Source organism: Lissotriton vulgaris, chromosome 3_1 (genome assembly GCF_964263255.1).
Source record: "Lissotriton vulgaris chromosome 3_1, aLisVul1.2, whole genome shotgun sequence".
NCBI lineage: Eukaryota > Metazoa > Chordata > Amphibia > Caudata > Salamandridae > Lissotriton > Lissotriton vulgaris.
In genome coordinates, this window is record NC_141689.1 from 500,745,657 (window position 1) to 500,772,103 (window position 26,447).

The 26,447-nt window shown below is 45.9% G+C and overlaps 1 protein-coding gene across 3 annotated transcripts in view; it reads left to right on the forward strand.

Moving 5' to 3' along the window:
• The window catches only part of AP3B1 (adaptor related protein complex 3 subunit beta 1), a 2,001,071-nt gene that overhangs the window by 1,001,933 nt on the left and 972,691 nt on the right, over positions 1-26,447 (forward strand). For all 3 annotated transcript variants that reach the window (XM_086960746.1, XM_086960745.1, XM_086960747.1), the window contains one exon: positions 16,504-16,618. In XM_086960746.1, coding sequence (XP_086816872.1) covers positions 16,504-16,618 — 115 coding nt within the window. The remainder of the gene's footprint in view (positions 1-16,503; positions 16,619-26,447) is intronic.

A 26,447-nucleotide genomic window follows, 5' to 3' on the forward strand; every position in this document is an offset into this window, starting at 1 on the left:
GGGAAGGAATTTCCAAGAAAGCTCTCCAGGGCCTGTAGGGTAGGTGGCGCAGCAGGGAACAATGCAAAGCTAGCCTGCAGAGCAGCCTCTAGTTGGTAATATGTAAACCTTTGCAGGGCAATGGTTTTGGAATTCTACAAGGTTTGCTGTGGTTTAAACACATCCCCCATGGTATTGAGCTGAAGCCTCTTCAGCCTGTCGCAAGCGCCTGCATAATGAGAGAAGGGCATGGTGCCGTGCCAACGGAATGGAGGGAGTAAACAAAACATCCAGGTGCGCTCGCTATCACAGCTAATTGTATCTAATGCAGCTTGTGGCCTGTTTTGTAGCCAAAATAGTCATATGTAAAGTGGTAGGTGCTGCATGGTTATGCTGTGGCACAGTGTGGGCCATAAACTGGGTAGGGTATAGCCAGAAAAACCCAAATACTGCCTGCGCGCAGCTGTAATACGGTACCTTATCCAGGGCGCCCAGCCACCCTGTTCAAAGGGGAGAGTAAGGATTTCCCAGGCTGTTTCCCTGCCCATGCCAACAATACCATATATGAGCAAAGTCTTCGTTGGAAGCACCTGGTGAGGGAGTTTAATTAATAAATTAAGGAATCTTGGCAATATAACCATTTTAGCAATAGCCAGCCATCCCGTCAAACACAGTGGGAGTCTCATCCATTGAGCTAATGGGCCCTCTCACCATTCGATTAGGCTGCCATAATCCGCCCTCCAGAGAACCTCGGTTTCCTCGCTTAGACATATCCCCAGATAATTAATCTGTTTGGTGGCCCACTTGAGAGGAAATTCAGAGCAGAACCTCGCAGTGACCTCCGTGAGCAGAAAATCACCGACTTGGCCCAGTTGATAGATATGCCTGACAATCCACCAAACCAAGTTAATTCTGTAATCAAGGGGTCTAAGTTTTCAGCGGGATGTTTGACATATAAAGTTGCATCATAACCGTACATTGAGACCAGCACCACTCTGAGAGTGAAAGCTAGGCCTTGATGCGCATGGTGTTGCCTAAGACGTGCTGCAAGGGGTTCCATCGCAATGGCAAAAAGTATGTGAAAGAGAGGTCATTCTTGCCTCGTCCCTTGGAAGATTGGAAATCAGGGCAAGATCATCCCATTGTTCCGGAGGCGAGCCGTGGGTCTCGCATAGAGAAGACTAATTAATTGAATAAATTCGGAGCTAAGACCCATGCCTGTCAGCAGTGCAAAAAGATACGGCCATTCAAGTGAATCCAATGCCTTGCTGGCATTGAGAAAAATTGCAGCCGCCTCAAGTGAAGGGTCCACCTCCTGAAGAATGACAAGAAGGTGCGCATATTATGCATGGTCATCTGGCCGCATTATGAGGGGCGGTACAAAAGAGGGTGGTGATGGAAGGAGCATCTGAACCAATCAAACACTCAGACCCAGTCAACAGATCTGGGTTTAATCCATCACCGTTCTTTAGCCCACTCTGCCACCCCAGTTCAATACATGGCCATATGCAAATCAGTCTGACCCCGTGCCTCTTGGGAACAGTCCAGCCCAAACTGACAAGCCATGCCTTCCCTGGACCGGATTCAATCGTCCTAGGACCGGTTTCTGCCATTACAGCTGTCTTAAGCCAGGTTTGCTTGAACCCAGTGGCAAAGTGAGCAAGGGACTCACGTCTGAGCATACCCTGCCAACTTATGGCGAACAAAGCAGTACAAAAGGGGGTGGTGAAAAATTGCAGCCGCCTCAAGTGAAGGGTCCACCTCCTGAAGAATGACAAGAAGGTGCGCATATTATGCGTGATGATCTGGCCGCATTTTGAGGGGCGGTACAAAAGGGGTTTGTGATGGACGGAGCATCTGAACCAATCAAACACTCACACCCAGTCAACAGATCTGGGTTTAATCCATCACCGTTCTTTAGCCCACTCTGCCACCCCGGTTCAGACATGGCCATATGCAAATCAGTCTGACCCTGTGCCTCATGGGAACAGGCCAGCCCGAACTGCCAAGCCATGCCTTCCCTGGACCGGATTCAAGCTTCCTAGGACCGGTTTCTGGCATTACAGCCGTCTACAGCCAGGCTTGCATGAATCCAGTGGTGTGGAGAGCATGGGACTCACGTCTGAGCATACCCATCCCACTCGGGGTGACAAATGCAAAAACCACAGTTGATGGACAGAATGCAGAACAATGTCATACATTCACCCCAGTACAGAGATCTGGGCCTAAATCCATCGTTTTTTTTGCACTCCATACCACCCCAGTTCAGATATGGTCATATGCAAATCAGTCTGACCCTGTGCCTCATGGGAACAGTCCAGCCCGAACTGCCAAGCCATGCCTTCCCTGTACCGGATTCAAGCTTCCCTGGACCGGTTTCTGGCGGTTTCTGGCATTACTGCCGTCTAAAGCCAGGCTTGCTTGAATCCAGTGGCAAAGTGAGTAAGGGACTCACGTCTGAGCATACCCTGCCAACTTATGGCGAACAAAGCGGTACAAAAGGGGGTGGTGATGGACGGAGCATCTGAATCAATTAAACACTCACACCCAGTCAACAGATCTGGGTTTAATCCATCACCGTTCTTTAGCCCACTCCACCACCCCAGTTCAGACTTGGCCATATGCAAATCAGTCTGACCCTGTGTCTCATGGAAACAGTCCAGCCCGAACTGCCAAGCCATGCCTTCCCTGGACCCGATTCAAGCTTCCTAGGACCAGTTTCTGGCATTACAGCCGTCTTCAGCCAGGCTTGCTTGTTGTTTTTGCATTTGTCACCCCAAGTGGGACGGGTATGCTCAGACGTGAGTCCCGTGCTCTCCACGCCACTGGAGTCAAGCTATCCTGGCGTAAGACGGCTGATAGCCAGAAACCGGTCCTAGGATGCAAGTAAGTAAATATTTTATTGTATATGGTTAATTAAAACCTTTACAAAATTTGCAAAGAGAATATAACAAAAAATCATATGAAAAATGAATGAAAACCTGCATTTACTTTCTAATTTAAAAGAAAAAAAAAAGAATAAAACAATTGTGGCATTTGCTGAAATCGGCGTCTTTTGTAATCCTTAATCCTTTGATTTGATACCATTGTTCGCCATTTTTTCAGTTTGCATTATTAGGAGGCTCGCCTTCTGAAGAAATCTGGTGGCCCTACAGGCTGTCTGCAGCTGTTGGCTGTTCAGTGCCAGCATAACTGCCGGCCGACATGTTCTAACTTGAAATGATCAGAATATATGCAAGAGATAGTAAAGTCTCAGGGTTGTGAGGGTTGGGCAAATGCACAGAAGATGAATCAAAGTTTCTTCTGCATGACCACAAAGTCTGCAGAGTGGTGTTGGCCACGTTTGCTTCCATGCAGGGGTCTGGTCTTTTGAGATGTAAGTGTCCAGCCGTACTCGTAGGAGCATCTGTTGTGTAGATGGTGTAATATGGTTAACTAAGTATGGTTGCGGAACACACCTCTCATATGTTGCAAGTACCATCCAGCCGTGTTTTTTCTTTGCTAGTGCAGCTTTGTCAGTGATCCAGGATTCTAGTTTTGCCGCACCATTGGCTGCTTTTTTGAAGGTCGCAAAGGTATGACCGGTGTTCCAGGCCTCTTGCATATTAAGTTTTAACAGACCTTCTTCAAGTTTTATTATCCATGCGTCTTTTCCTTTTGTTTGTTTATTTATTTCAATCCAGCAGAGACCCATCAGCGTGTCCTCTTGAGCTGCTCTTAATTTCCAGCACATTTTTAGTATTGCCGCTTGTCTGGCTTGGTGCTGATTTAATAGCCCAAATTCAATGCGTACTTGCGCTTGTGAGGCGGACTTCGGAATTTGAAAGATGTGTTTGAACAGCACTGACTGTTGGAGGTTCAGGAAGTTTGCGTCTTTGCCTCTGAATAGTTCTGAGCCGTACGTGATCGATGGCAAAAATTTTGCTGCGATCACCTTCAACAGATGTAAATTGGAAGGACAATTCAGTTTTGTTTTTAGTAGATTTAAAGCAAAGCGTAGTTTATTGGCCTGAACTTTTCTGTGCAGTTGTTGATCTTTTAAAGTCCATCTTGCGTCGACCAGTACTCCCAGGTACTTGTAAGAGGGGCTTTGTTCTATCGTATTTCCCTCAATGTGCCATTTGAATATTTGCCGCCCTGGCCGTGATGCAAAGCAGACGATTTTTGTTTTTTTGTAATTGAGTTGCAGCCCGTGCGTACGGGTAAATTCATACAGCCTTGTGATGGATTATTGTAATCCCAAGGGGGTCTGGCTGCAAAGAACGATATCATCGACGTACTGCATACTCCTTATTTTGTACTGAGCTAGCTTGGGGGGGTCGCTTTCAATCTCCGCTATGCTATTGTCCAGATCCGCGGTTAAGATATTAAAGAGGGTAGGGGCCAAGACACATCCCTGTTTGAGGCCATTTCGGGTGGGGATTTTTTCTGTTGTTCTGTCACCATTGCCTATTTTTATCTTGACCCAGTTCGATGTGTATAAGTCAATGATGGCCTGTAACAGTTTCTATGGTATGCCCCAGCTATCCATCTTTTTCCACAAGGTCTCCCTTGGGACTGTGTCAAACGCCGCTTTTAAGTCGACAAAGCAGGTATAGAGTTTTGTTGATTTGGCCTTTGCACTGTCGACAAGGAGGTTTAGCGCTAACAGGTTGCATGATGTGTTAGTTCCTGGCCTAAACCCCGTCTGGGTAATTGGCAGAATGTTGTTGGAGCTGACCCAGTCCTCCAGTGCTTGCAGAAGGTTGGATGCATATACTTTGGCCTCTACGTCGATAAGCGCTATCAGCCTATAATTCGCTGGGTCTGTTCGCGCGCCTGCTTTGTAAATTGGATGCAGGATGCTCCCTCTCCATGAGGAAGGAATGCTTCCTGTTCGAAAAGCGTTGTTGTACAAAGGGGTAAGGTATTCAGCCCAAAACGCTTGGTCATGTTTAAAGAGTCCATTTGGCAAGCCATTTGGGCCGGGTGCACCTTGTGATCTCAATTTTTTTAGGATCAGTTGCACTTATCGTGACGTGATCCAATTTTCACCAAAGCTTTGGTCCACTTCTTGTTTCTCGTTTTTCTTGTATGTTGGATGGTCTACTTGGGAATTGGTCATTTGTGTTTGCTCTAAATGGTGGATCCAGTCTTCCTGTAGTATGGTTGCATTAAAGACGTGGGCAGCTCCATTTGCTATTCTATTGATTTCTGCCCAGAATTTCCGATTGTTATTTGTTTTGCTGGCTTCTAGTAGTTGTAGCCAAATTTCAGTTTGATGTTTTGTCTTTGCCGACCATATGTCTTTTTTATATTTTTGCCTTAGATTATGGATTTGTCGTTTGGTATCTACAGCCTTTGTTGGATTTTTTCCTTGTAGTTTTCTGATTTCCTGATTTAGGATCCTTTTTTTTTCGCCCTATTGGGCCCAGGAACCCCTGATGCACTTCATTAGTTTTTCTTATGTGAATCTGGGGTTGCTGGCCAAATCTGTTGGTTAGACTTAGTCATGTTTTCCCAATTATCCTGGTGTGACAATAAGTTTTGCGCGCCCTCTTCTGCCTGCACACTTTTCACAAATGTCATAATTTCTTCAACGTTCTTCCCTTTCCAAACTAGGCGCTTAAGATTGTAGGGACTCGGGATTTGGAGCAAATCTTTGCATGCTGGAGCCCTAGTAATTGATTGTAGACTATAGTCACTCTCCAATTTGTGGATTATTCTGTAGGTGACAATTGTTTGGAGTACCTCGAGGTCCACTATGGTGTAGTCTAATACTGCTTGCGCTTGTTTGGCAATTCTGGTCGAAGATGCGGGCTGATCTTTTGAAAAGCGGCAGTTCAAATTAAGCATTCCCAGTTCCGCGAACATTAGGGCACATTGTTGACCGTATTTATCTTTTTTTAGATGGTTAGTTATTGTAGGGGGAATTGGTTTCCCATTCCGTTTGTTTCGTTGGATATTCTCTGCCTGATCGCTCTGTAAAAGGAACATGTTCAAATCCCCAGAAACTATGTGGGAAGGTGGATTGTAAAGATTTGACTAGTGCCTTCAGGGTCAAGATTTTTTCTAATTTCCTCCTCGATTCTGGGTGTAAGTAGGTGTTGCAGATAACCAATGACCGAAAGACTTGTGTAACCTGTGCTCCTGGCGTGGGGACAGGCTGAGGTTCAATTTTGATGCACTGGATCCATGTTTGGCCCGTGTCGATTACGTCATAAGACCAAGGGATGCTGGTATTCAGATACATCGATAGACCTCCGGAAGCTCTGCCAAGCCGGTCCTAGGATGCTTTATTCCGGTACAGGGAAGACATGGCTTGGCAGTTCGGGCTGGACTGTTCCCATGAGGCACAGGGTCAAGGCTGATTTGCATATGGCCATGTCTGAACTGGGGTGGTGTGGTGAGCAAAAAATTGATGGATATAGGCCCAGATCTCTGTACTGGGGTGAATGCATGACATTGTTCTGCAATCTGTCCATCAACTGTTGTTTTTGTATTTGTCACCCCGAGTGGGACGGGTATGCTCAGACGTGAGTGCCGTGCTCTCCACGCCACTGGAGTCAAGCTATCCTGGCTGAAGACGGCTGATAGCCAGAAACCCGTCCTAGGATGCTTGATTCCGTTCCAGGGAAGACATAGCTTGGCAGTTCGGGCTGGACTGTTCCCATGAGGCACAGGGTCAAGGCTGATTTGCATATGGCCATGTCTGAACTGGGGTGGTGTGGTGAGCAAACAAACAATGGATTTAGGCCCAGATCTCTGTACTGTGGTGAATGTATGACATTGTTCTGCATTCTGTCCATCAACTGTTGTTTTTGCATTATGAGGGGCAGCAAAGGTATAAGCCATGAGGCTTTTAATTTGGCCCAGAGTTTATTATCCACGTTAATCATGGACAGTGGCCTATACGATTCATAGTGCTGCGGGCCTTTGTCGGACTTCAGGATAGTGATAATAAGCGCCTCCCTAAGTGACGGTGGTAGTTCCCCCTTTCTCCAGAGATTCGCTGTACATATTATTGAGATAGGGGTCGGGAGCTAAAGTATCTGCAAACTCCTTAGAAAACGCAGCTGACAGGGCATCCAGGCCAGGGGCCTTATCGCCTGGGGAAACCCTGATAACCTGTATTGCCTCTTCTGCGAAAGGCTCTTCCAGAAAGCCCTGATGGTCGTCTTCTAGCCAGAGTAGCTAAATTGAATCAGAAAAGGAATCAAGGTCCGGTGGGATGCATAATTGTGATCTTCTTTTGTTTGCTTCTAATCGCCTCTCCCAGGTGTTTTAATTACCCTCTGATCACCCTCAGCGCGCCTCCCTTTTTGGCTTTGCATTTCCTCAAATTACTGTTTTAACACCTTGGGTGCTAGTGATATTTTCCTCCTGTGCTGAAAATTATTTTTTCCCATTGTTTGTGACAAGGTCAACTCGTCACACGCATAGCGCAGGTAACACTCATGACGAGCTGACCTTGTCACAAGCATCAAAGGGGTTAAATGCTTCTCATAGTATTGAGTGTGAATCCAACGTGCCAGTGTTATGCTCAAATTATTTCACTATTGTAATACGAATGGCTTAACAGAACACCTGGTACCGTAGGGCACCAGGCGGTAATCACCACATGAGTGCCCGACCAGGGCACTCCGGCATGGAACGCTCAAGGAGCACCGATGCGTGGTCCGAGAGCCTTCTCGACAAGTGAGTTACAGTATTACCCAACATGTACAATGCGGGAGGCGAGCCAATAATCTATCTGAAACCAGGAGGAGCATGCAGAGGACACAGAATACTTTCCCTACTATCCTTATGTCTACTTCTCCATATGTGTATTAGATCGTTATCTTCAATAATAGAATGGAGTTGCGTCGCCGTCTTAGGGTGAGGCTAATTTGAATCTCCGCGTCGGGACTATCCTGGTATCCACGGGTGGGGTGACTCTCCAACCTTCAATCTTCCACTGGGTTTCTTCAGGATCCACTGGGAAGGGTTCATCTTCTTAAACACTGCAACCGCTTCACTATGCTGATATTTGAAAGCGACCCTCCTAACAGAACCTTTAGCGTTTCTTCCACATAATCCTCTACGATGTTCATTGCCATACACTATCTTCTCTCTCCAGGTCCTCATTCTTGTCACGGATGAGTTCAAGCAATTTTTCCTTTTGGATCAGTTTTTCCTTGTCTGTGTTCCCATCATCTTCCATTGTCTATGTGCCTTGTTCCAGCGAATCCAGGCTTTCGTCATGGCTAGAGACTTTTTCTCTCAAGCGATGAAACCGGTCTTCCAGGGAGTCAATTTTATTGTCAGTCACCGTTAGGGAGTGCTTAAGATCCCTGAACATCTCCCATATGCCAGGCTCCTGGGCAGGTGCTCCGCTTGCCTCCAGTTCTGGCAGGCCCTCCTCCTGGGTGGGAGGGGGGGAGTTGGAGGGTTGGGGGGTGATTCACCAAACCCAGGGGCTGTTTGTACAATTCAAAGGGATGCTAGACTGCCTAGCATATGTTTTCCCCATCCTATCTTGAACGGAGGGATGTCCTCCAACAGCAGTCTTTTCCCTCTCAGCACAGAACCAAGCCAAAAGCACCTTGTAGCCCTCTCAGAGTTGGGATTGCTCTACCCGGGGCCCCAAGGGGTATTTCCTTCTTTTGATGACGTGGTGCTGGGGAGGCCATTAGCCTGTTCGTCTCATTCGAAGCCACAACTGACACCAGCCAGATTGGATTCAAAGCTATCAAAGGGTTAAAGAAGTAGGAGGCAATGATAGCGAAGAAAATTACTTTTTTATTGCAAATATATCCGTCCCTACTTTGAGCAGATAAAAACTGCACTAAACAAAAAGCTTGATATCAAACTAAGCCTTAACCATACAATTGTTTCCCGACTCCATATAAAATTCCACAATCTATTTCACCAAATTCAACACTCGGCATTTGGGATTCCTACTTACTCGACCTATTAATTACTATTGGTATCAAGGCTTTTCTCTCAGAATGGAAAAACAGTTATCACACATTATGGGCAAGGGTCTGCTATGTTAGAAGTGCCGATAACAATCTACACAATAGCAGTATCAGCGCCATATCTTCTTGATAATTTTGGATTGAACTGGTTATTTGTATAAGATCAACCCTCCATGAATACTATCTTAGACAAACTATATTCCTTGAAATATCTCTAACAATTATTAGGTATGTAATGCCTTCTAGGTCTCCTATTCATTCCCTTTCTATTCCCTACTTTCCTCTTTCTTTCGCCTCCCTTACGTTTTTAATTTTCAAATGTATTTGTATTCTGCCGATGCGTATACGGATACCAAAATGACCCTTACTACACCACCCAAATATGTATTTCTCTCCAGATCATGTAGTGTTGTTTCAGGTTTCTTTAATTAAATTTTGACTGAAGTAAAAAAAAAAAATCACGCACATACATCATGTTGCCATACAGGCCCGGACTGGCAATGCCGGGCACCGGGCAATCCCCCGGTCGGCTGGAGGGGGTGGGGGCCGGTTTTCAAAAAGGGGGGGCCGGTTTTGTGGCTGGGGGCCGATTTTCAGTCCACCCGTCACAGCCTGTGGTCGGACTGAAAATCGGCTCCCAGCAGCGTCACGTCACTCACTTAGAAGAAGCCACATCAATCATGACTCTCAGTCAGACTTCCAAGTTACGATGCAGGCCTACCGCCCCCGAATTAGTACTGCAGCGCCGCCGCCAGCAAGCCTGATTGATCGGTGTGTGCACTGTAGCACTACAGCAAGTATGTGCAACCTAACTTAAACAAATGAAGCGAGGAGGAGGAGGTGCCTGTGCGCAGCGCGCAGAATTCCATTTCCGGCCCCTGCATAATTGTATTCCTACAGTGGCTACTGCCAGTGGCTGGGTAGCGCCGCCGCCTACCTCCACCCCCCTCCCCCCCCCACCCCCCTGTGTCTGCCATAGTGCCAGTGCCTCCCCGTTCCGTGACCCCACCAACAGCAGGCTTCAAGACGGCAAACGCGGTATAAAACCTAACGCTCCAAGACCAGAGGCCCGAAAACCTGCAAGGTAAATGTCCGGTTGGACATTAAAAGACTTTCATAAAGGCAGAGTCACTATAGGGTGGAAAAGCAGTGTATGAATTACCTGATTGCTGCCAGTGCATAAGGGCTGGAAAAGAACGAGTACTCCACCAGCTTACTTTTTCATGAGCTGGGAAGTGTTGGGACTGAAGCTCTTCGGTTAGGCTGGGGAGGGGGGCCACGGACTGCAGCAGCAAATAGCAGTTTAAGGATGACCCAAGTGTCTGAATATAATTTGGACAGATATGAGTCACAGGCAGCTCCTCGACCAGAGCTCCTCAGCCGGCAGCAGGGAAACTAATTATTTGAATAATTCCTACGTGAGATAGTCACATCGCAATTTCAAATTGTGATGTGACTTGTTGAAAGAAATTATTTCAATATTTTAGCACCTCTGCTGCCAGCCAACCCGCTTCCAGTGTTTACAGGCTCCCCATGCATATCGGAGGTTTCTTGGGGTGGAAATCTGCTCCTGTGTTCCTTTCGCCAAGATGCCGCCCACGCCAGCAAAAGACCCCAACTTCCATTACTCACAACTTAGCCGCCTGACCGTGCTAGATGGGAAGCAGCTAGACGTGCGTGTCAGAGGTGGCACTGGCTGGGCCCGCAGAGGGAGCACAGTTTGTTTTTGTGGGGAATGTAAAATAATGTATCCTACTGTGCCGATCCACGTCACCATAACAACGAGTCGGTGTGAATAGATTTAGCGCTGTGCTCCAGTTTTGTTTTTATAAGCGACACATTAGCCCCAAAGCATGTCAGAGTGCTCTCTATGCGTGGCAATACATTTTCATGCAGTGATGCCGACACCAACATCAAAATGCAATTTGTCTAATTCCTGATGTGTGGTACTTGGTAGAGTTGTGTGATGATGTACTTGACTATTTATTGTCTGTCGCAAATTAAAGGTGCGCATTAACATATACAGGAGGTGTGGTGCAGCCGCGACGGCGACTGGACGCTAGGGATCACGGTTCGATCCCCGGCTCCGGTAGGGATCTGCCCCGCACCATGTGACTCTGGGCAATAGCAGTCGCCTAATCTTCCCAACGGCCCCCAGCGCCTTGACACCTTCGAGTAATGGTTCGCGCTTTACAAATACTGGACATGGACACATAGCTGCCAAGTTTTCAGGTTGCTTATGTGTGACATTTCCGTGGTTTCAGTGTACCTATGAGAGGCATTCTACAACCGACAATTTGAGTGACCATTTCTCGCCAGTAGAATGAAATAACAAAGCCCATATAAAGTGCTAAATACAGACATTACCAACCTTCCTGCAATGAGAAGCACTAGCCTGACTATATATGGTCCATTCTAGCCCCATTAACAATCACAGTCCATTCTAAAACTCCATTAACGCTCATCAGAGTGTTTTAGTTTTAAGTATGCATTTAGAGGAGCTTTACGTGAGTTTCCTTTATTTGTGTGCCAACCAGGGTATTCAAGTACTGGTCAGGCAGGTAAAAAAATCACAGCCATGTTGCAACCCTGTGATAATACTCGATAGATATGGGGCTAGAATAGTTTGAGCTGGTATTTGAACACACGGGGTGGGGATGGCTGTCTTAGATGGGAATGGGGCTTCTAGTGGGGACTGGACAGGACCACACTAATTTGTATAAAAGAATTTTAGTAAGAACAACATTGTATGTCCATCCGTATGAGTATAGATAATCCGTTTCACAACTGTTTCCTTTGACGAAATATATTTTATGTTTTCTCCTAGTTTTAATGCATTTATTTGTCCTGAAGAATGTGGGATGAAGCTCAAGGTTCCACTGAAACACTGCGTCTACACAATAACTTTTTTGTGTTTTTATTGTACACAGTTGTTTTCTAAGTTATTTTTGGACCACATATTTTTGATAATGTATTTGGTCCAATGCATGATGAACTATATTAACAAATGTCACTAGTATTTTATGTGTATTTTGGGAGAATTATTGGTTATTTTATTACTTTGAAGTTCTATTCTTCTTATGTTGATAAGCATCCACATAGCAAAAATCTGGATTTTAACAAGAAAAACTTTTGTATTGGTTTAGCTGAATCCTATCCCTTGTGCCTTTATAAAATGAGGTTCTCTCTAAATTGTTGATAAAGAGTTGTATGTCGGCCATACCCATCACCCCCATTGTGCACTGAGAGGCGACATTTATCCATACCAATGCGAGGCTGTTGGCCTGCACAGAGAAAGGAGTGGATCCCAAACTTTAGGTTTTTTTAAACCATGTGCTGGGTATCATCAGTGGGAAGTTTTGATGTACATATAGGAATCGCAGGAGTATCATCATTTTAATAAGGACTACTCAGCCAAGTATGTTTCGCAGCTGGAGTGCCCTTCGCTGGAGAATTCTTTTCGTTTTTGCCCGGAGGGGAATAAGGTTGAGGCTCCATATAAGGCCTGGTCCCCAAGATGTAGCGAGGCCCAGGTATTGGAAGATAATGCACATAATAGGAATCGAGGAATGCCATTCAAGATCTTGCTGTTCCCCTGAGTGGGGACCAGCAGGGATTTACTTTTGTTCACTTTGAGGTGAGAGGCCTTCTTGTAGAGTTATAAGAGGGAAAGGCAGTGGGGTCTGGACGCCATCTGTGTATAGCACGATTCTGTCCTCATCCCCACCCTTCTATTGGCAGTCGTGATTTTGAGCATCACAGCCTACCAGTCTGGTCAGGGATGATGGGTTGCACCAAAAGGAGTGAGGAGAGCGGGCATCCTTGTCAGGTACCACAACGAATAGGAAAAGAGGCCAACAGCACACCATTCATTTGCACCCGTTCAAGGGTTGGAAATAGAGTAGTTTAGCATACCTACGAAAACATGGGCCTAAGCCCATACGTTCGAGAACCCCACCCAAAAAGCTGCAGTCTATTCAACGAAACTCCTTCTCAAAGTCAACTAGAAGAAGGGCACACGGGTCTTGACATTTCTGTAGTCCGGCCAGCGCTATATGCACCGCTGAATACAGTAGCAGATTCTAGGGCCAGGCATAAAGCTGCATTGATCCGGGTGGACAAGATCGGGCAGAATGTATTTAAGCCTTTTTGCAAAGATTTTGAGCTCAGTGTTTATTACGGAAATGGAGCGACATGCCGCGCAATGGTGGCGACTTAAGGATGACGGCAATTGTGGCCAAATCCAGGTCCACCAGTAAGACTCCAGTCACAAACGCTTCTTAATAAAGGGCAAGTAAATGAAGGAAGAGGATATCACGGAATCTATGGTAATTCTCCATTAGGAAGCCACTGGGTCAGGTGTCTTACTGTGTTCATCCAGAGGACTGTGTGCTCTATGTCTTCAACAGCGAGGGGTGCATCTAGGTCAAATCTAGATGCTATGGAGAGTACAGGGAGTGGGATCATTGGGAGCAAGGGTTGGTGGTGTTCACAGGATGGCCTTGGGTGGTATGCAAAAAGGTTACAGTAGTAGTAGAAAAGGACTGCTACTATTTCGGTGGAGTGACTAGTGGTGTCGCCCGCAAAGTCTCAGATCCCAGGGATAAATCTGAAGGTCAGATGCCTTGTGACCAGTCTGTATAATAGTTTGCCAGTCTTGTCCCTGTTTTCATATACCTTATTTGTTAAGGATCTCGAACACTGCTGGGCCTAGTCATTAGCGATTTGGCGCAGGGAGATTCTTGCAAGTTCTAGCCAGCAGTGAAGGTTTTCTGTTTCGCCCTCTTGACACTGAGGTTTCAGCTGTAATATTTGAATTTTGTGGGTGGTAATGTGATATAATCTGTCGCTCTCTTGGTGCCAGATGTACCCTTACACAACACCTCTCATGGTGGCTTTACCTGCCACCTATAGTTTATTAGGAGAGGTGACTGTGCCCAGGTTGTCTGCTGATTCTCCTCCTGAATGTTCAAATTGGTAGATATTTGGAATACCGGCTCTGTTCACTGTGGCCTTTCCGAATTTCGCCACCACTTTCCCCAATACCCTTGTCAAAAACATTTGATAAGGCACAATCCCACAGCTACTTCGGTCTCAATTTATACAAGCCTATTATTAGTATGATCGCACTTTCCCTGGCTTCAAGAGCAAAGGGAAACTCCCTACTTTTCTGGAGTGCCTGTCAACTATTCCCCTTGTAATTTGGTCACCCAATTTGACTATGTGATGAAAATGTGCTGTAAAATTCACCATTTTGGTCTGTCGTTTTCCAAATATTTAGTAATAGTCGGGCTCGCTCGCTCGCCACGCACCGGACGGGGGCTGGATAGCTACGTGCCGGATGGGGGCTGGTCTGACCAAATTTGCCAGGGCTGCTTTCAGTTCCCAGTCCGGCCCTGTTGCCATATAGCCCTTTGCAAATTCCACTTGTATGCATATGAATTTGATTGTGGTCATCTTGACCCATGTTGGGTTTCTGTACATTGGCGACTGTTATCTTTTTTCCTTTTAGCAAGCCCTGTACCATTATGTACCTACCCTCTTTACTTTTTTTCTGGCATGTGGCGTATAGTGCAATGAAAGAACTGTGCTACCCCATTGTGTTTTGCATTAGTTCAGAAGCAGAAAACCAAAGGCATCAAATATATAATTTTGGGCTAAATGCCGCAGCTAGGCATCATTCCACTGGCCCTGACCATTCTCTGTTGTTTTATAAACGATGTGTACATGAAAGCTGAACAAGAACTAGACATTCTAATTCCATACTTGGTACTTTTGTAATATGGTCTTATATTGCGATCCAGGACTTCTGATCACATTTGCAAACCACTCGACCATCAACATCCTGATTTTTAATGTCACCAGACCCTCTCTCTCACTGTCAGTAATGACCCATAGCAATCTATCTGTCAATCTATCTGTCTATCCATCCATCCTATGCAAACAAGCAAAAATATGTCTGAGGGACTATGTGTTTTAATGATCTAGGATCTGTGTATAACACCGATTCTATACATTTTCCTTAGACAGACACTCACTTGTTTAGTCTCCTTTAAGCAACCTCTATAAAACAAGGGTTCTTTTTGTGCTTGTATGTGTGTTAGGGGATAGTTACATGTATGTGTTTATTAGACACACAGTTTAGATGCCGAGTACACATAGTTATCAGTATATGTACAAAGGCGGAGACACACAGATCCTTATCGCCATGAATCATAAATAATTCAGCGCCAAACAAATATGCAAGTGTAATACATGCATCTCTCCAACACACATATTGTCTCTCTTCCACCCTAAAATCGTTTACCCGCACACAATGGCAGTCTGAGTCACAGGTTCCTAAACTACTGGTCACACACATTGAGTTGCAGATTTCCCTTACCTGCAATATCATCCATAGATATACACCTTTACACTTATAGATGTCCATACCCACAACTACAACATATAGACGTGGGCTTACACCGGCCCGCACATCTTAAAACACCCTTTCATTTTTTAGTGCCTGCAAAAATCCCAAACATTTTGAATCATTGCTATGTATGTCTAAACTAAAGAGGTTTACGGGAATACATGTGTGTCCTCCACCTTAATCTCATATATTTATGTAATGAAGTCAGATACGAAGATCGACAGACAAACATGTCAGCTTTTTGAAAATTCCATTAAAAATATATGTTCCCTGAAGGTTCCGTGGTCGGTTAATCTGGAAGAGGTAAAACTAACTGACTAATGATGCGTTAGAGCATGCACAGTTAGGAATGTTATTTTTACTATTTAGCTATGATCCATTGTTATTCTTTGTTACCAAAGTAGACCACCGACGCCTTTGAATTATCAAAGGTCGTATGACCATTGCCCTAATTGGGTTCACCAAATGAGGCTTGTACTTTTCTCACTCTGTCAAGATTGTCTAGAAGTAGGGGTGGCAATAACAGAAATTATTATTATGAAGATTTTTACCATACACCCTCTCAGTTCCAGAATCTCTCTAGGTCATATTCTAAGTACTTGTTGCAGTCAAATGTTTCATTTCCATCTTTATGGGCATGATCTGTACCTTATCTTGACAGGCATGGTCTGGCGCTAGAAATGTCCTCAGCAGTACAGCAGTGATATAATATTAATTGGTTTATTCATATTTCCAGAGTGTGCATGCTGTGAATACCAAGTATTAGGATTACCTAATTAATAATGAAACCTTTGAGTCCATTATCAAAGTCAGTGGTTTAAGTCCGTTTTGAACCTTTTTGTCTTTTGACAATTTATGCAGCCCATTATTTAATTTTCCTGGATCCAGGTATATCCTCGCATTGTAATTTGTACTAAATCATTTTATGTGTTTTGTTCGTTCTCTTTTAGTGTGCATTCTTACCAAATATATGAATCCCTTACAAGACCTTTAACTTTGTGTAAGTGTTAACCTTTCCCAAAGCCACTGGAATACTGCACATCATTTATCCATAATAGTGTTTTTTCTGGAATCATGCGGAAATAAGGAATTTTGCTTGTTTCATAGTATCTTTAGATCATCACCCGCTTATAATACAATGATTATGCCATGTCTAATATCCGCTATTAATAGGTAAACGAATGGACAGCAGTAGTAGGAAAGACCAAAAAGAAGGGAAAATCTGCAGATAAATTCTACTCCGAGTCAGAGGAAGATGAAGATGATAAAGCATCTAGTAGCAGCACTGGTAAGTTATTTATGTTGCATAGCACCTCTTTGCCCCACTGTATTGTGTTGTAGTGTTCCTATATTGCTTCTAGTGTGGGGTAGGGCCCCAGAACACTCCTGGTTGGTAGAGAAAGTAGCTACGTCGTTACTTATGCATGGTGTGAAGACTGCTGATTGATGTTTGATGTGTGAATCAAATGTTTTGGTGTTGGCCATGTTCCTCGAAGGTGTGCACCATAATTGTCGCAGTGGCATGTGGTACTGCATGTTTTTATATAATGTGGTGGTGTGTGAGGGATACCTTGGCAGGATGTATCTGCAAGTCAAACTTGTAGCCTGAAGTCAATTGAGTCATAATTTTAGGAAAAGCAAGGACTTTGCATTTTTGTGCTATTTGTAAAGTGTTAAGTAGTTGACAATTGACTCGTCTTCAGACGCCTCTTCTCCAGAGGTTCGACGCTTGTTGGTGTGATCCTCCCCGGAGACGAGCCGACGTGTCGTGGCTTTTTCCCCAGCATCGTCCAAAGGCAGCTCCACGACGTCTCCGCGGCCGCCGTCTTCGCCAAAGGAGCCGTAGGTCCCCCACTCCTCGATACCTCTGCCTTCTTTCCGGACCTGGCCCTTCCTCCCTCTGGTTGGCATGGGGAATGGCCGTCTTAGCTTGCAGCCGTCGCCTACCGAGGAGCTGCTTACCCCTCCACGGGGCCCTATGGAGGCGGGTGCGGCCTTCGCTCATACTGTTTCTACGACTGTGGGAATTTTGCACATGGATGATCCAGCTACCCAATTACCCAAGGACAATCTTCTGGAGGTTCTCCATCAGTGCTCTGGTGGTAGGGAGCTGCTGCTTCCCTTCGAGGGTTCACTCCATTCTTCTCTCTTGGGGACTTGGGGCCGTCCCGCTACGGGGGATCAGGTGCCCCAACAACTTCTGCACCGCCACCATCCGGCGCCGCGTGATCTGGCATGTCTTTCCCTCCACCCCTCTACCAGGGGCCTCCTTTTGCAGAATGCCTTCCCCTCTCTGCCGACGCTATTGTCTCCCCTGCCACGGGAGGCCCGCTGGCTAGACTCCCGGGGCGCTATATGGACGCCTCAACCACTGTGGCTCTGCGGGCCCTTAACACGTTGTGTGTCCTGGCTAGGGCCACTCCTTGTTTGTGAGACTCGGCGGAGTCCCTTATGTCTGCCGCTTCTTAGGAGGGTGCCTGTGTTGATCTGATTCAGAAAAGGGGGTGGTGATGAACAGAGTGTCTGAATTAAGCAGACCACTCTTACACAGTCCAAAGATCAGGGCTTGATCCATCACCGTTATTTAGCTCACTGCACCATCCCAGCTCAGAACCTGGCTATATGCAAATTAATCTGTCCCTGGCCCAGTGCATCATGGGAACAGGGCAGACCAAACTACCAAGCCAATTCTTCACCAGAAAGGAGACAAGCTTCCGGGGACCGGTTTCTGGCATTTCAGCCGTCGTAGCCCGGCTTGCTTGAATCCTGATGGTGCAGTGAGCAAGGGACTCATGTCTGAGTATACCCTGCCACACCTATAGTGGCCAAAAACGATTCAGAAAAGGGGGTGGTGATGAACAGAGTGTCTGAATTAAGCAGACCACTCTTACCCAGTCCAAAGATCAGGGCTTGATCCATCACCGTTATTTAGCTCACTGCACCATCCCAGCTCAGAACCTGGCTATATGCAAATTAGTCTGTCCCTGGCCCAGTGCATCATGGGAACAGGGCAGACCAAACTACCAAGCCAATTCTTCACCAGAAAGGAGACAAGCTTCCGGGTACCGGTTTCTGGCATTTCAGCCGTCGTTGGCCCGGCTTGCTTGAATCCTGATGGTGCAGTGAGCAAGGGACTCATGTCTGAGTATACCCTGCAACACCTATAGTGGCCAAAAACGATTCAGAAAAGGGGGTGGTGATGAACAGAGTGTCTGAATTAAGCAGACCACTCTTACCCAGTCCAAAGATCAGGGCTTGATCCATCACCGTTATTTAGCTCACTGCACCATCCCAGCTCAGAACCTGGGCCGACGACGGCTGAAATGCCAGAAACCGGTCCCCGGTAGCTTGTTTCCTTCCCAGTATAAGAATTGGCTTGGTAGTTTGGTTTGCCCTGTTCCCATCATGCACTGGGACAGGAACAGACTAATTTGCATGTAGCCAGGTTCTGAGCTGGGATGGTGCAGTGAGCTAAAAAACGGTGATGGATCAAGCCCTGATCTTTGGACTGAGTAAGAGTGGTCTGCTCAATTAGGACACTCTGTTCATCACTACCCCCTTTTCTGAATCATTTTGTCCACCATAAGCGTGTACGGGTATACTCAGATGTGAGTCCCTTGCTCATTGCACCATCAGGATTCAAGCAAGCCGGGCCGACGACGGCTGAAATGCCAGAAACCGGTCCCCGGTAGCTTGTTTCCTTCCCAGTATAAGAATTGGCTTGGTAGTTTGGTTTGCCCTGTTCCCATCATGCACTGGGACAGGAACAGACTAATTTGCATGTAGCCAGGTTCTGAGCTGGGATGGTGCAGTGAGCTAAAAAACGGTGATGGATCAAGCCCTGATCTTTGGACTGGGTAAGAGTGGTCTGCTTAATTCAGACACTCTGTTCATCACCACCCCCTTTTCTGAATCATTTTGTCCACCATAAGCGTGGAAGGGTATACTCAGATGTGAGTCCCTTGCTCTTTGCACCATCAGGATTCAAGCAAGCTTTGCCGACGACGGCTGAAATGCCAGAAACCGGTCCCCGGTAGCTTGTTTCCTTCCCAGTATGAGAATTGGCTTGGTAGTTTGGTTTGCCCTGTTCCCATCATGCACTGGGACAGGAACAGACTAATTTGCATGTAGCCAGGTTCTGAGCTGGGATGGTGCAGTGAGCTAAAAAACGGTGATGGATCAAGCCCTGATCTTTGGACTGGGTAAGAGTGGTCTGCTTAATTCAGACACTTTGTTCATCACCACCCCCTTTTCTGAATCATTTTGTCCACCATAAGCGTGGAAGGGTATACTCAGATGTGAGTCCCTTGCTCATTGCACCATCTGGATTCAAGCAAGCAGGGCCGACGACGGCTGTAATGCCAGAAACCGGTCCCCGGTAGCTTGTTTCCTTCCCAGTATAAGAATTGGCTTGGTAGTTTGGTTTGCCCTGTTCTCATGATGCACTGGGACAGGAACAGACTAATTTGCATGTAGCCAGGTTCTGAGCTGGGATGGTGCAGTGAGCTAAAAAACGGTGATGGATCAAGCCCTGATCTTTGGACTGGGTAAGAGTGGTCTGCTTAATTCAGACACTCTGTTCATCTCCACCCCCTTTTCTGAATCATTTTGTCCACCATAAGCGTGGAAGGGTATACTCAGATGTGAGTCCCTTGCTCATTGCACCATCAGGATTCTTCTCTCCACTCTGGACATCTCGGAGGTGTTGGGTCGTGCCATGGCTTCTTTGGTTGCCCTTCATCGCCAAGCCTGGCTTCGAGACAGTGTGTTTCCGGAGAATGTTTGGGAACGGCTGGTGGACCTTCCCTTTCTTTTGTTCTACGCCCCTGCGGACTCAGCCATTCAGATGTTCTTGGCGGGGCTTTGTCGTCGTCCTCCTCCTTTTTCTCCCCCTCAGTGACATGTGACTTGATCTGGTTCTTGGAGGTGTTCTTCCGTTGGGGAGGGTTGCCCCAGTTGTGTGTTCTGTGTGGTTCATAGCCACTCGAGTCCTCCTTGTTGGGGATGTGGTTCTGTTGGCCTCTGGACAGCCCTTCATGAAAGTTTTTTTCTTCTTCTCTTTAGCTGCTTGACAAGCCTTTGTAGGTCTTTCCGCAGGTATTTTCTGTTGTCCTCTGCTGCGGACGTTGTTCCCAAGAGGTTCTCATGTTTTGGGACGTGACATGCCCTATGTGGGGCAGTGGTAGCTGTTATGTAGCTCTGTTATGCGCTGGGGAGTTGTGATCACCCAAACAGGGGCCGAGTCCTGTTTGGGACTCGGCCCCTGTGGGAACCTCTGTTGTGACCAGGTTCGTGGTGTCCTCTCGCAGACTTTCCTTCCCCTTGGGTATGGCTAGGGTATCTATTCTACGTGAAGGAATCCACAGCTAGTAGTCTCTATCAGATGTACGAGTTACTTACCTTCGGTAACGGTGTATCTGGTAGAGACGATTATAGCCGCAGATTCCTTCACGGCCCACCCTTCCTCTCCTTTCTGCGAGGACTGTTGGCTTTGTCTTCTGCACTATCCTCCCTGTGGGCGGCTCTGTCTTCTATGAGTACATTCTTTCCCTCTTTCTGACAGGGTGTTCGTCCTGTTTATTTGTTCCCTTTCCTCCCTTTTTGGCAGATTGGAGGATGGGTTTATAGGTACTTCAGTGACCTTATGTTCTGGTTGCACCAGATTGGGGCCTACCTCCCTCCACCCCCTTTTTCTATTGCCACTTTTCATTGCTAGGGGTCCTGGACCCTCTGCTATCCTCTAGGTTGGGGTCTTTTGGGTGGGCCTCTGTCCTTGTTCCTTACACGGGTTGTCACATTATGTGTTGGGGCTGTCTAGGAGTCTTGTCGTGCCTTGTTTGTCCCAAACTGGTTCCCCTTCATTGTACTTGGTTGGGGTTGGGGTCCTGTTCTAGGTTTTCATGACACTTTTCTTATGTTCTTAACTCCAGGAGAGGCCATCTTTGTACTGGCAGGGTTGCTGTTCAGGGCTGTGTTCTGTTCCTTATTCCTTTCCCTGCCTGGGGTACTGCAATGTTTAGCACTGCTCCTTATGGTGTTGTTCCCCACCATTCTTTTTTCTTTCGCGCACTCTTCCTGTATTCTCACAGTTTTGTCTGATGGCTCTGCGTTGTGGCGCGGAAAAGTTCTCAGAAGAAAACTAACGTAGGCGCGCCGGGCGGGAATTATGTAACCTTGCTGACGTCACGTACGTGGACAACGCCTGGGCGAAGTCGCGTGATGCCGTCCCTCCTGCGCACAGGGATGCTGGGGCAACATTTTTTCCGGATCCAGTCTCACACCTGGGGATAATTCTATGTGAAGGAATCTGCGGCTAGAATCGTCTCTACCAGATACACCGTTACCGAAGGTAAGTAACTCGTACATCAGAGCGTGGGCTGTCACCTCCAGGGGTCAGAAGAGCATCTGTTGTGGCAGGCTGGACTGGACCAGTCAGCCAACACACTAGAGGTAGATAGGTTTTTAGGGGGTACCTTTAAGGTTCTCTCTTAATCCACCACTGGAATCAGTGTGAGTTTATTAATACAAGGTGTTTGATATTAAACACCTTAAGTTTCAGTGCCAGTTATGTAGCTGGGACACATGTTTTGACCAGTGCCAAGGGCATACCTTAAGATGACTTCCCTGTTCACTTGTACTTTCAGTAATTGAACTGGCCAGTTCAGGGGTATACCTGCTCATGCAACTATGTCCTCATATGTAATATAATGCACCCTCCCTTACTGCTTTAAGGCCTGCTATAGGGATAGCTTAGACATATTGCATGTCGTGTTATGGGACATGACACACGGAGCTGGTGACCTGCTGTGTTTTCACTTTTTAGAGCACCTTGTCATGCAGCCTGCAGTTGCAGTCAGCATGGGTTTGGTGCTGAGTCCCTTAGAGTGGCACAATATATGCTTTGACTCTTAGGGACCCTCTTAGTAAATGTGCCCTAGATACTAGGGGGTACCACTTGCTAGGAACTTGGAGAGGTGCTAAAGGCCTGGTGAATTGGGGATCAGTTGAACAGGTAACTTGTTTTGGGAAAAGAACACTGGCACTGGGACCTGGTTAACAGGATCCCAGTGCACTTGAGTCAAAGTTACATCAAATACCAGAGAAAAAGTATGGGGACTACTGCAGCAAAAACCTAGTTACCCACACTCACCAGCAAAACTTTTCGCGCTAGAGGTTCTAGATATCCTTTTAGCACGTGTCTGACGTGATGAAAGCAAAGATAATTTTTCTTGATTTGAGACCTGCATTAGACGTGGTATCTCACACCGTGTTACTGAAAGATCTACAACCTTTGGGCATTGACGGCATGGCTCTGAAATGGTTTGATTCCTTTTTGGCTAATCACACGTTCCAGATCTTTTCCTCTACGGCCAGCTCCAATATCTATCCTTCCCCACATGGAGTACCGCAGGGTTTTGTGCTGAGTCCCCTATTATTCAACATCTATGTTAGACCTCTGGTGATGATTGCCGAAGAAGCAGTGCTGTCCCTTTTTTCCTACGCTGATGACACCCAGATAATTTTTTTCGCTCTCCGCTATGCAAGACTCTGACTCTTCCTCCCTTCAATCTGGTCTTTCAAAAATTGCGTCTTGCCAACCGAACTTGCAAAAGCTGAAAGGTGAAAAGCCCTGATTTTAGGGAAGAACAAAGATCTCTGGGGTCCTCAGCATTAGCTGTCTGAAATGGGCGCTTTACCCTTGCCGTCTCATCAAGTCCGTAACCGAGGCGTCATCATTGATGACCAACTGTCTATGAAACAGCAGGTCATCAAGGTAGCCTCAACCTGCTTCACCATCCTCAAATGGCTCAGGAAAATCCTATGGATGCTGCCTGGAACGGTAGCCCAGGCCCTTGTCACTTCCAGGCTGGACTACGGCAACATTTTATATCTGGGTTTAAATAAAGACATGGTGCAAAAATTGCAGGTGGTACAGAATGCAGCCCCTCAACTGTTCTGCCAAGTGCCGAAGACTGCCTCCAGCTATGGCTCTCTTCGTGATCTTCATTGGCTCATGGTAGAGAATCGTATTAAATTCAAAGCACTGAGCTACATGTTCAAGATTAAATCCGCCACAGCCCTTCTTTACCTTCAATCCTTGGTCCATTGTTACATACCTGCACGTTCTCTCCGCTCTGTCGCAAGTGATAATTTCTGTACCCAGAGTTAGACTACTGCGGATAGGAGGTCGATCTTTTGCTTACCTAGGTCCCTCCCTGTGGAACTCTCTTCCTTTGACTTTACGTAATGAAACACTATATGAGCAGTTTCGCAGAGGACTAAAAACTTAGTTGTTCAATCAGGGATCTCTTTACTTGGCCCCTTTCCTTTCTAGCATGTGCCGGGAAGCCCTTCGTGGTAGGTGTGCTCCATACACATGTAAATAATATTAGTTTGAACATTCCAAAGCAGGGAGCATGGACGTCAATTCACCATAATGCTAAGGTCAGTAGAAGTGACGTGACACTCCCTTTGACCTTCCTGACATAAAAGAAAGTGACATTCCATGACTTTTGACCCTGAATCTATCCAGGAAGTGATCTGACTTAACTGAACCCAGATGACAATAATGACGTCACTGAAGTCACATGATAACCTTGTCGTTCATATACAAATATAACATGTCTCTTTTGGATCACCTATATTAGGGTGCTGACATAGCCTTTGAAAGTGGTTGGGTGTATGTAATACAGTACTTGCCCTAAATTGTACTGAGCAAATCGAGTAAACCAGATTTCTTTTGAATTGGTTTAGGGGCAATGCACTTTCCCAACAAAAAACTTTTGTAAATATGGGTCAAGCACTGCATTTTAAGGCAACGTTCACTTGCCTTAAAATGCACTTGTTAAATATATAAGTCCTTTCATGGCATGCCAAGCCAATGAAACATGATGTACCACAGGAGTTGACCCCTCGTTTTTCAGTGTGTGCCCCCATATGCCAAAGATAACATCCATTGTGCCAGGAGCAGCATTTTATCATGGGTGCCCCCTTATGCCAAAAATTGCATATAATATTCCAATCCTGGAATTTTGCAACTAATGCCATGTACTGGGAGTGACCCTTATATCAATATTTACTGATGAATGCTAGGGCCAGCATTTTGGCATGCTTGTCCCCCCCCCCCCCCCCCCTCCCCCCTGCCCTATGTGTAGGGACACTGGAATTATATGATTGTGCAGCTGCAGCGATTGTCGCATAGTTATAGATTTGCCGCATTTACAATATAATCCATCATCTGCTGCATAATCGGCAGATTTTAATGGAGTGGTAAAAGATTTTGACCATTTTACAGCTCGGCAAGAATAGCACTGTGCTAATCCTATTATTAAAGACTTAGCTGTGGAAATAGCAAAAGCCTTTGTCCCTTTCTATCTAGCGTGGATGGCACCATGCTAATCCTACGCTTAAAGACCGATTGAAAAGCAGACATTTGAGGTGAGCAACCTTAGAGTGTCGCTGGTGTTGAGAGTGCTCTAAATTGTAGCTATTTTCCACCTAAACTTGAGAACTACCCAGAGTTCTCTGCTTCTTTTTTTGCATAATAATGAATAATATGCAGTTATTCACTGCTAGCGTAATTAAAAATGAGCTTAAAAAAAGTGCGAAGCCGCTTATGTCTTCTTTGCACTGATTCTGCCTCCTTTGAGGCCAGGGGGGTCATACAGGCAGAACCAGGGGTCACAAGGAGCAAGCTCGAGATTACAGCTCGTTCCCTAAATGGCGCTTATGGAAGGGAAATTTGCGTTAATCGGGCAAGATGTTTATATGCATAGTGCCTTCTAAGCAGCTTGAATTAAGTGTTCCCTTTGCGTACTTGCTAACTTTTGGGAGCACCTAGCAGGTAGATTAAGATTGGGAAACTCTGTGCTTTGGATCATTTCACTTTCGGTTGTAAAAATGTGAAGCGTTGGCATGTATTCATTGCTAATTGAACAGGGCTCTATTTAGTCTGTGCTTTTGTGACTATAACTGAGAGGATGTGTGTGCAAAAAAGGAAGGGGGTACCCCCGACTAAAGTTCCTAATTCGGGATACACAGATCGGTTGAAGGGACAAGTAATTAGGAACAAATTTAATTAGTGGACATAAACTGACATCAGACAGTAAAAACTATATCTAAACAATGTGCATGGTACAAAAATATATGTTTTATTTTATTGAAAGATTTCTATATGATTTAAAAAGGAAACATTTTTTCTCCTCTGTACATGTGATAATCAATCTACATATACGGAATGCTGTACAGTTTTGTTCATTTCAGTTTTCAGTCCATTGCATAACACTTCATTGTATGGAGACTATGTTTAGAATACTGATCTAACTAATGGTTTCAATCTAAAAACATTGCTAAAGGTAACTACGCACGTTTCGGCTGAGGGCCTTCATCAGGAAGCCATGAAATTTCCAAATGAACCCTGAGGATAGGTGGTGAGGGATAGCCTGGGATAATGGTCCAATGTTATATGGCGCAGGCTGTTGAGAAAATAAACAGTAGATGCTTATTCTGTGAGATTCGATGTCTCAAGAAACTTAGGTAATGTTGCTCCAAAAACGATTAATTTTGGTGTAATTCTGCACATGCAGTCCGCCGCGTTTTCCAATGTGGGGTCTATTTAAAGAGTAGTTGAATCTGCATATAAGATAGAATTGCAGACTCTGTAGCAGGGTTGTCTGTTTAGACAATCCGTCGAGGATTCCTATCGTGGGGTCTATAGGTCAGGTACTTCAATCACCGTTGTGCATCACGGAGAATTTCCAAGATGTGATTATCTTGTAAAGAGGTCCCGCCTGCCTTCCAATGGTGGGGTCTTCCGACGTCTCAGTAGGTCGGACCAAGTGTGGAGAGGAATCATCCAGTCTATGCGTCTCCCATTAGGGAACAGTCAAGCCTGAATAGGAACACAAGCATGATATCGCAAATAAAACTAAGTGTGGTCCTTCAGCTTAAATTTCTCATAAACTCATTGTGCAAGGTTGGAGTTGCACACTGTCCTGATATACTCACAGACTGCTGTTGGGAGAGTGGATGTAGCTCATGGGATTAGGGAAAAAAGCTTTTTCTAATGGCAAAGTTTGTTTAGTGTTGAATTCTGGAAACATTTTCAGTCTGAAAAA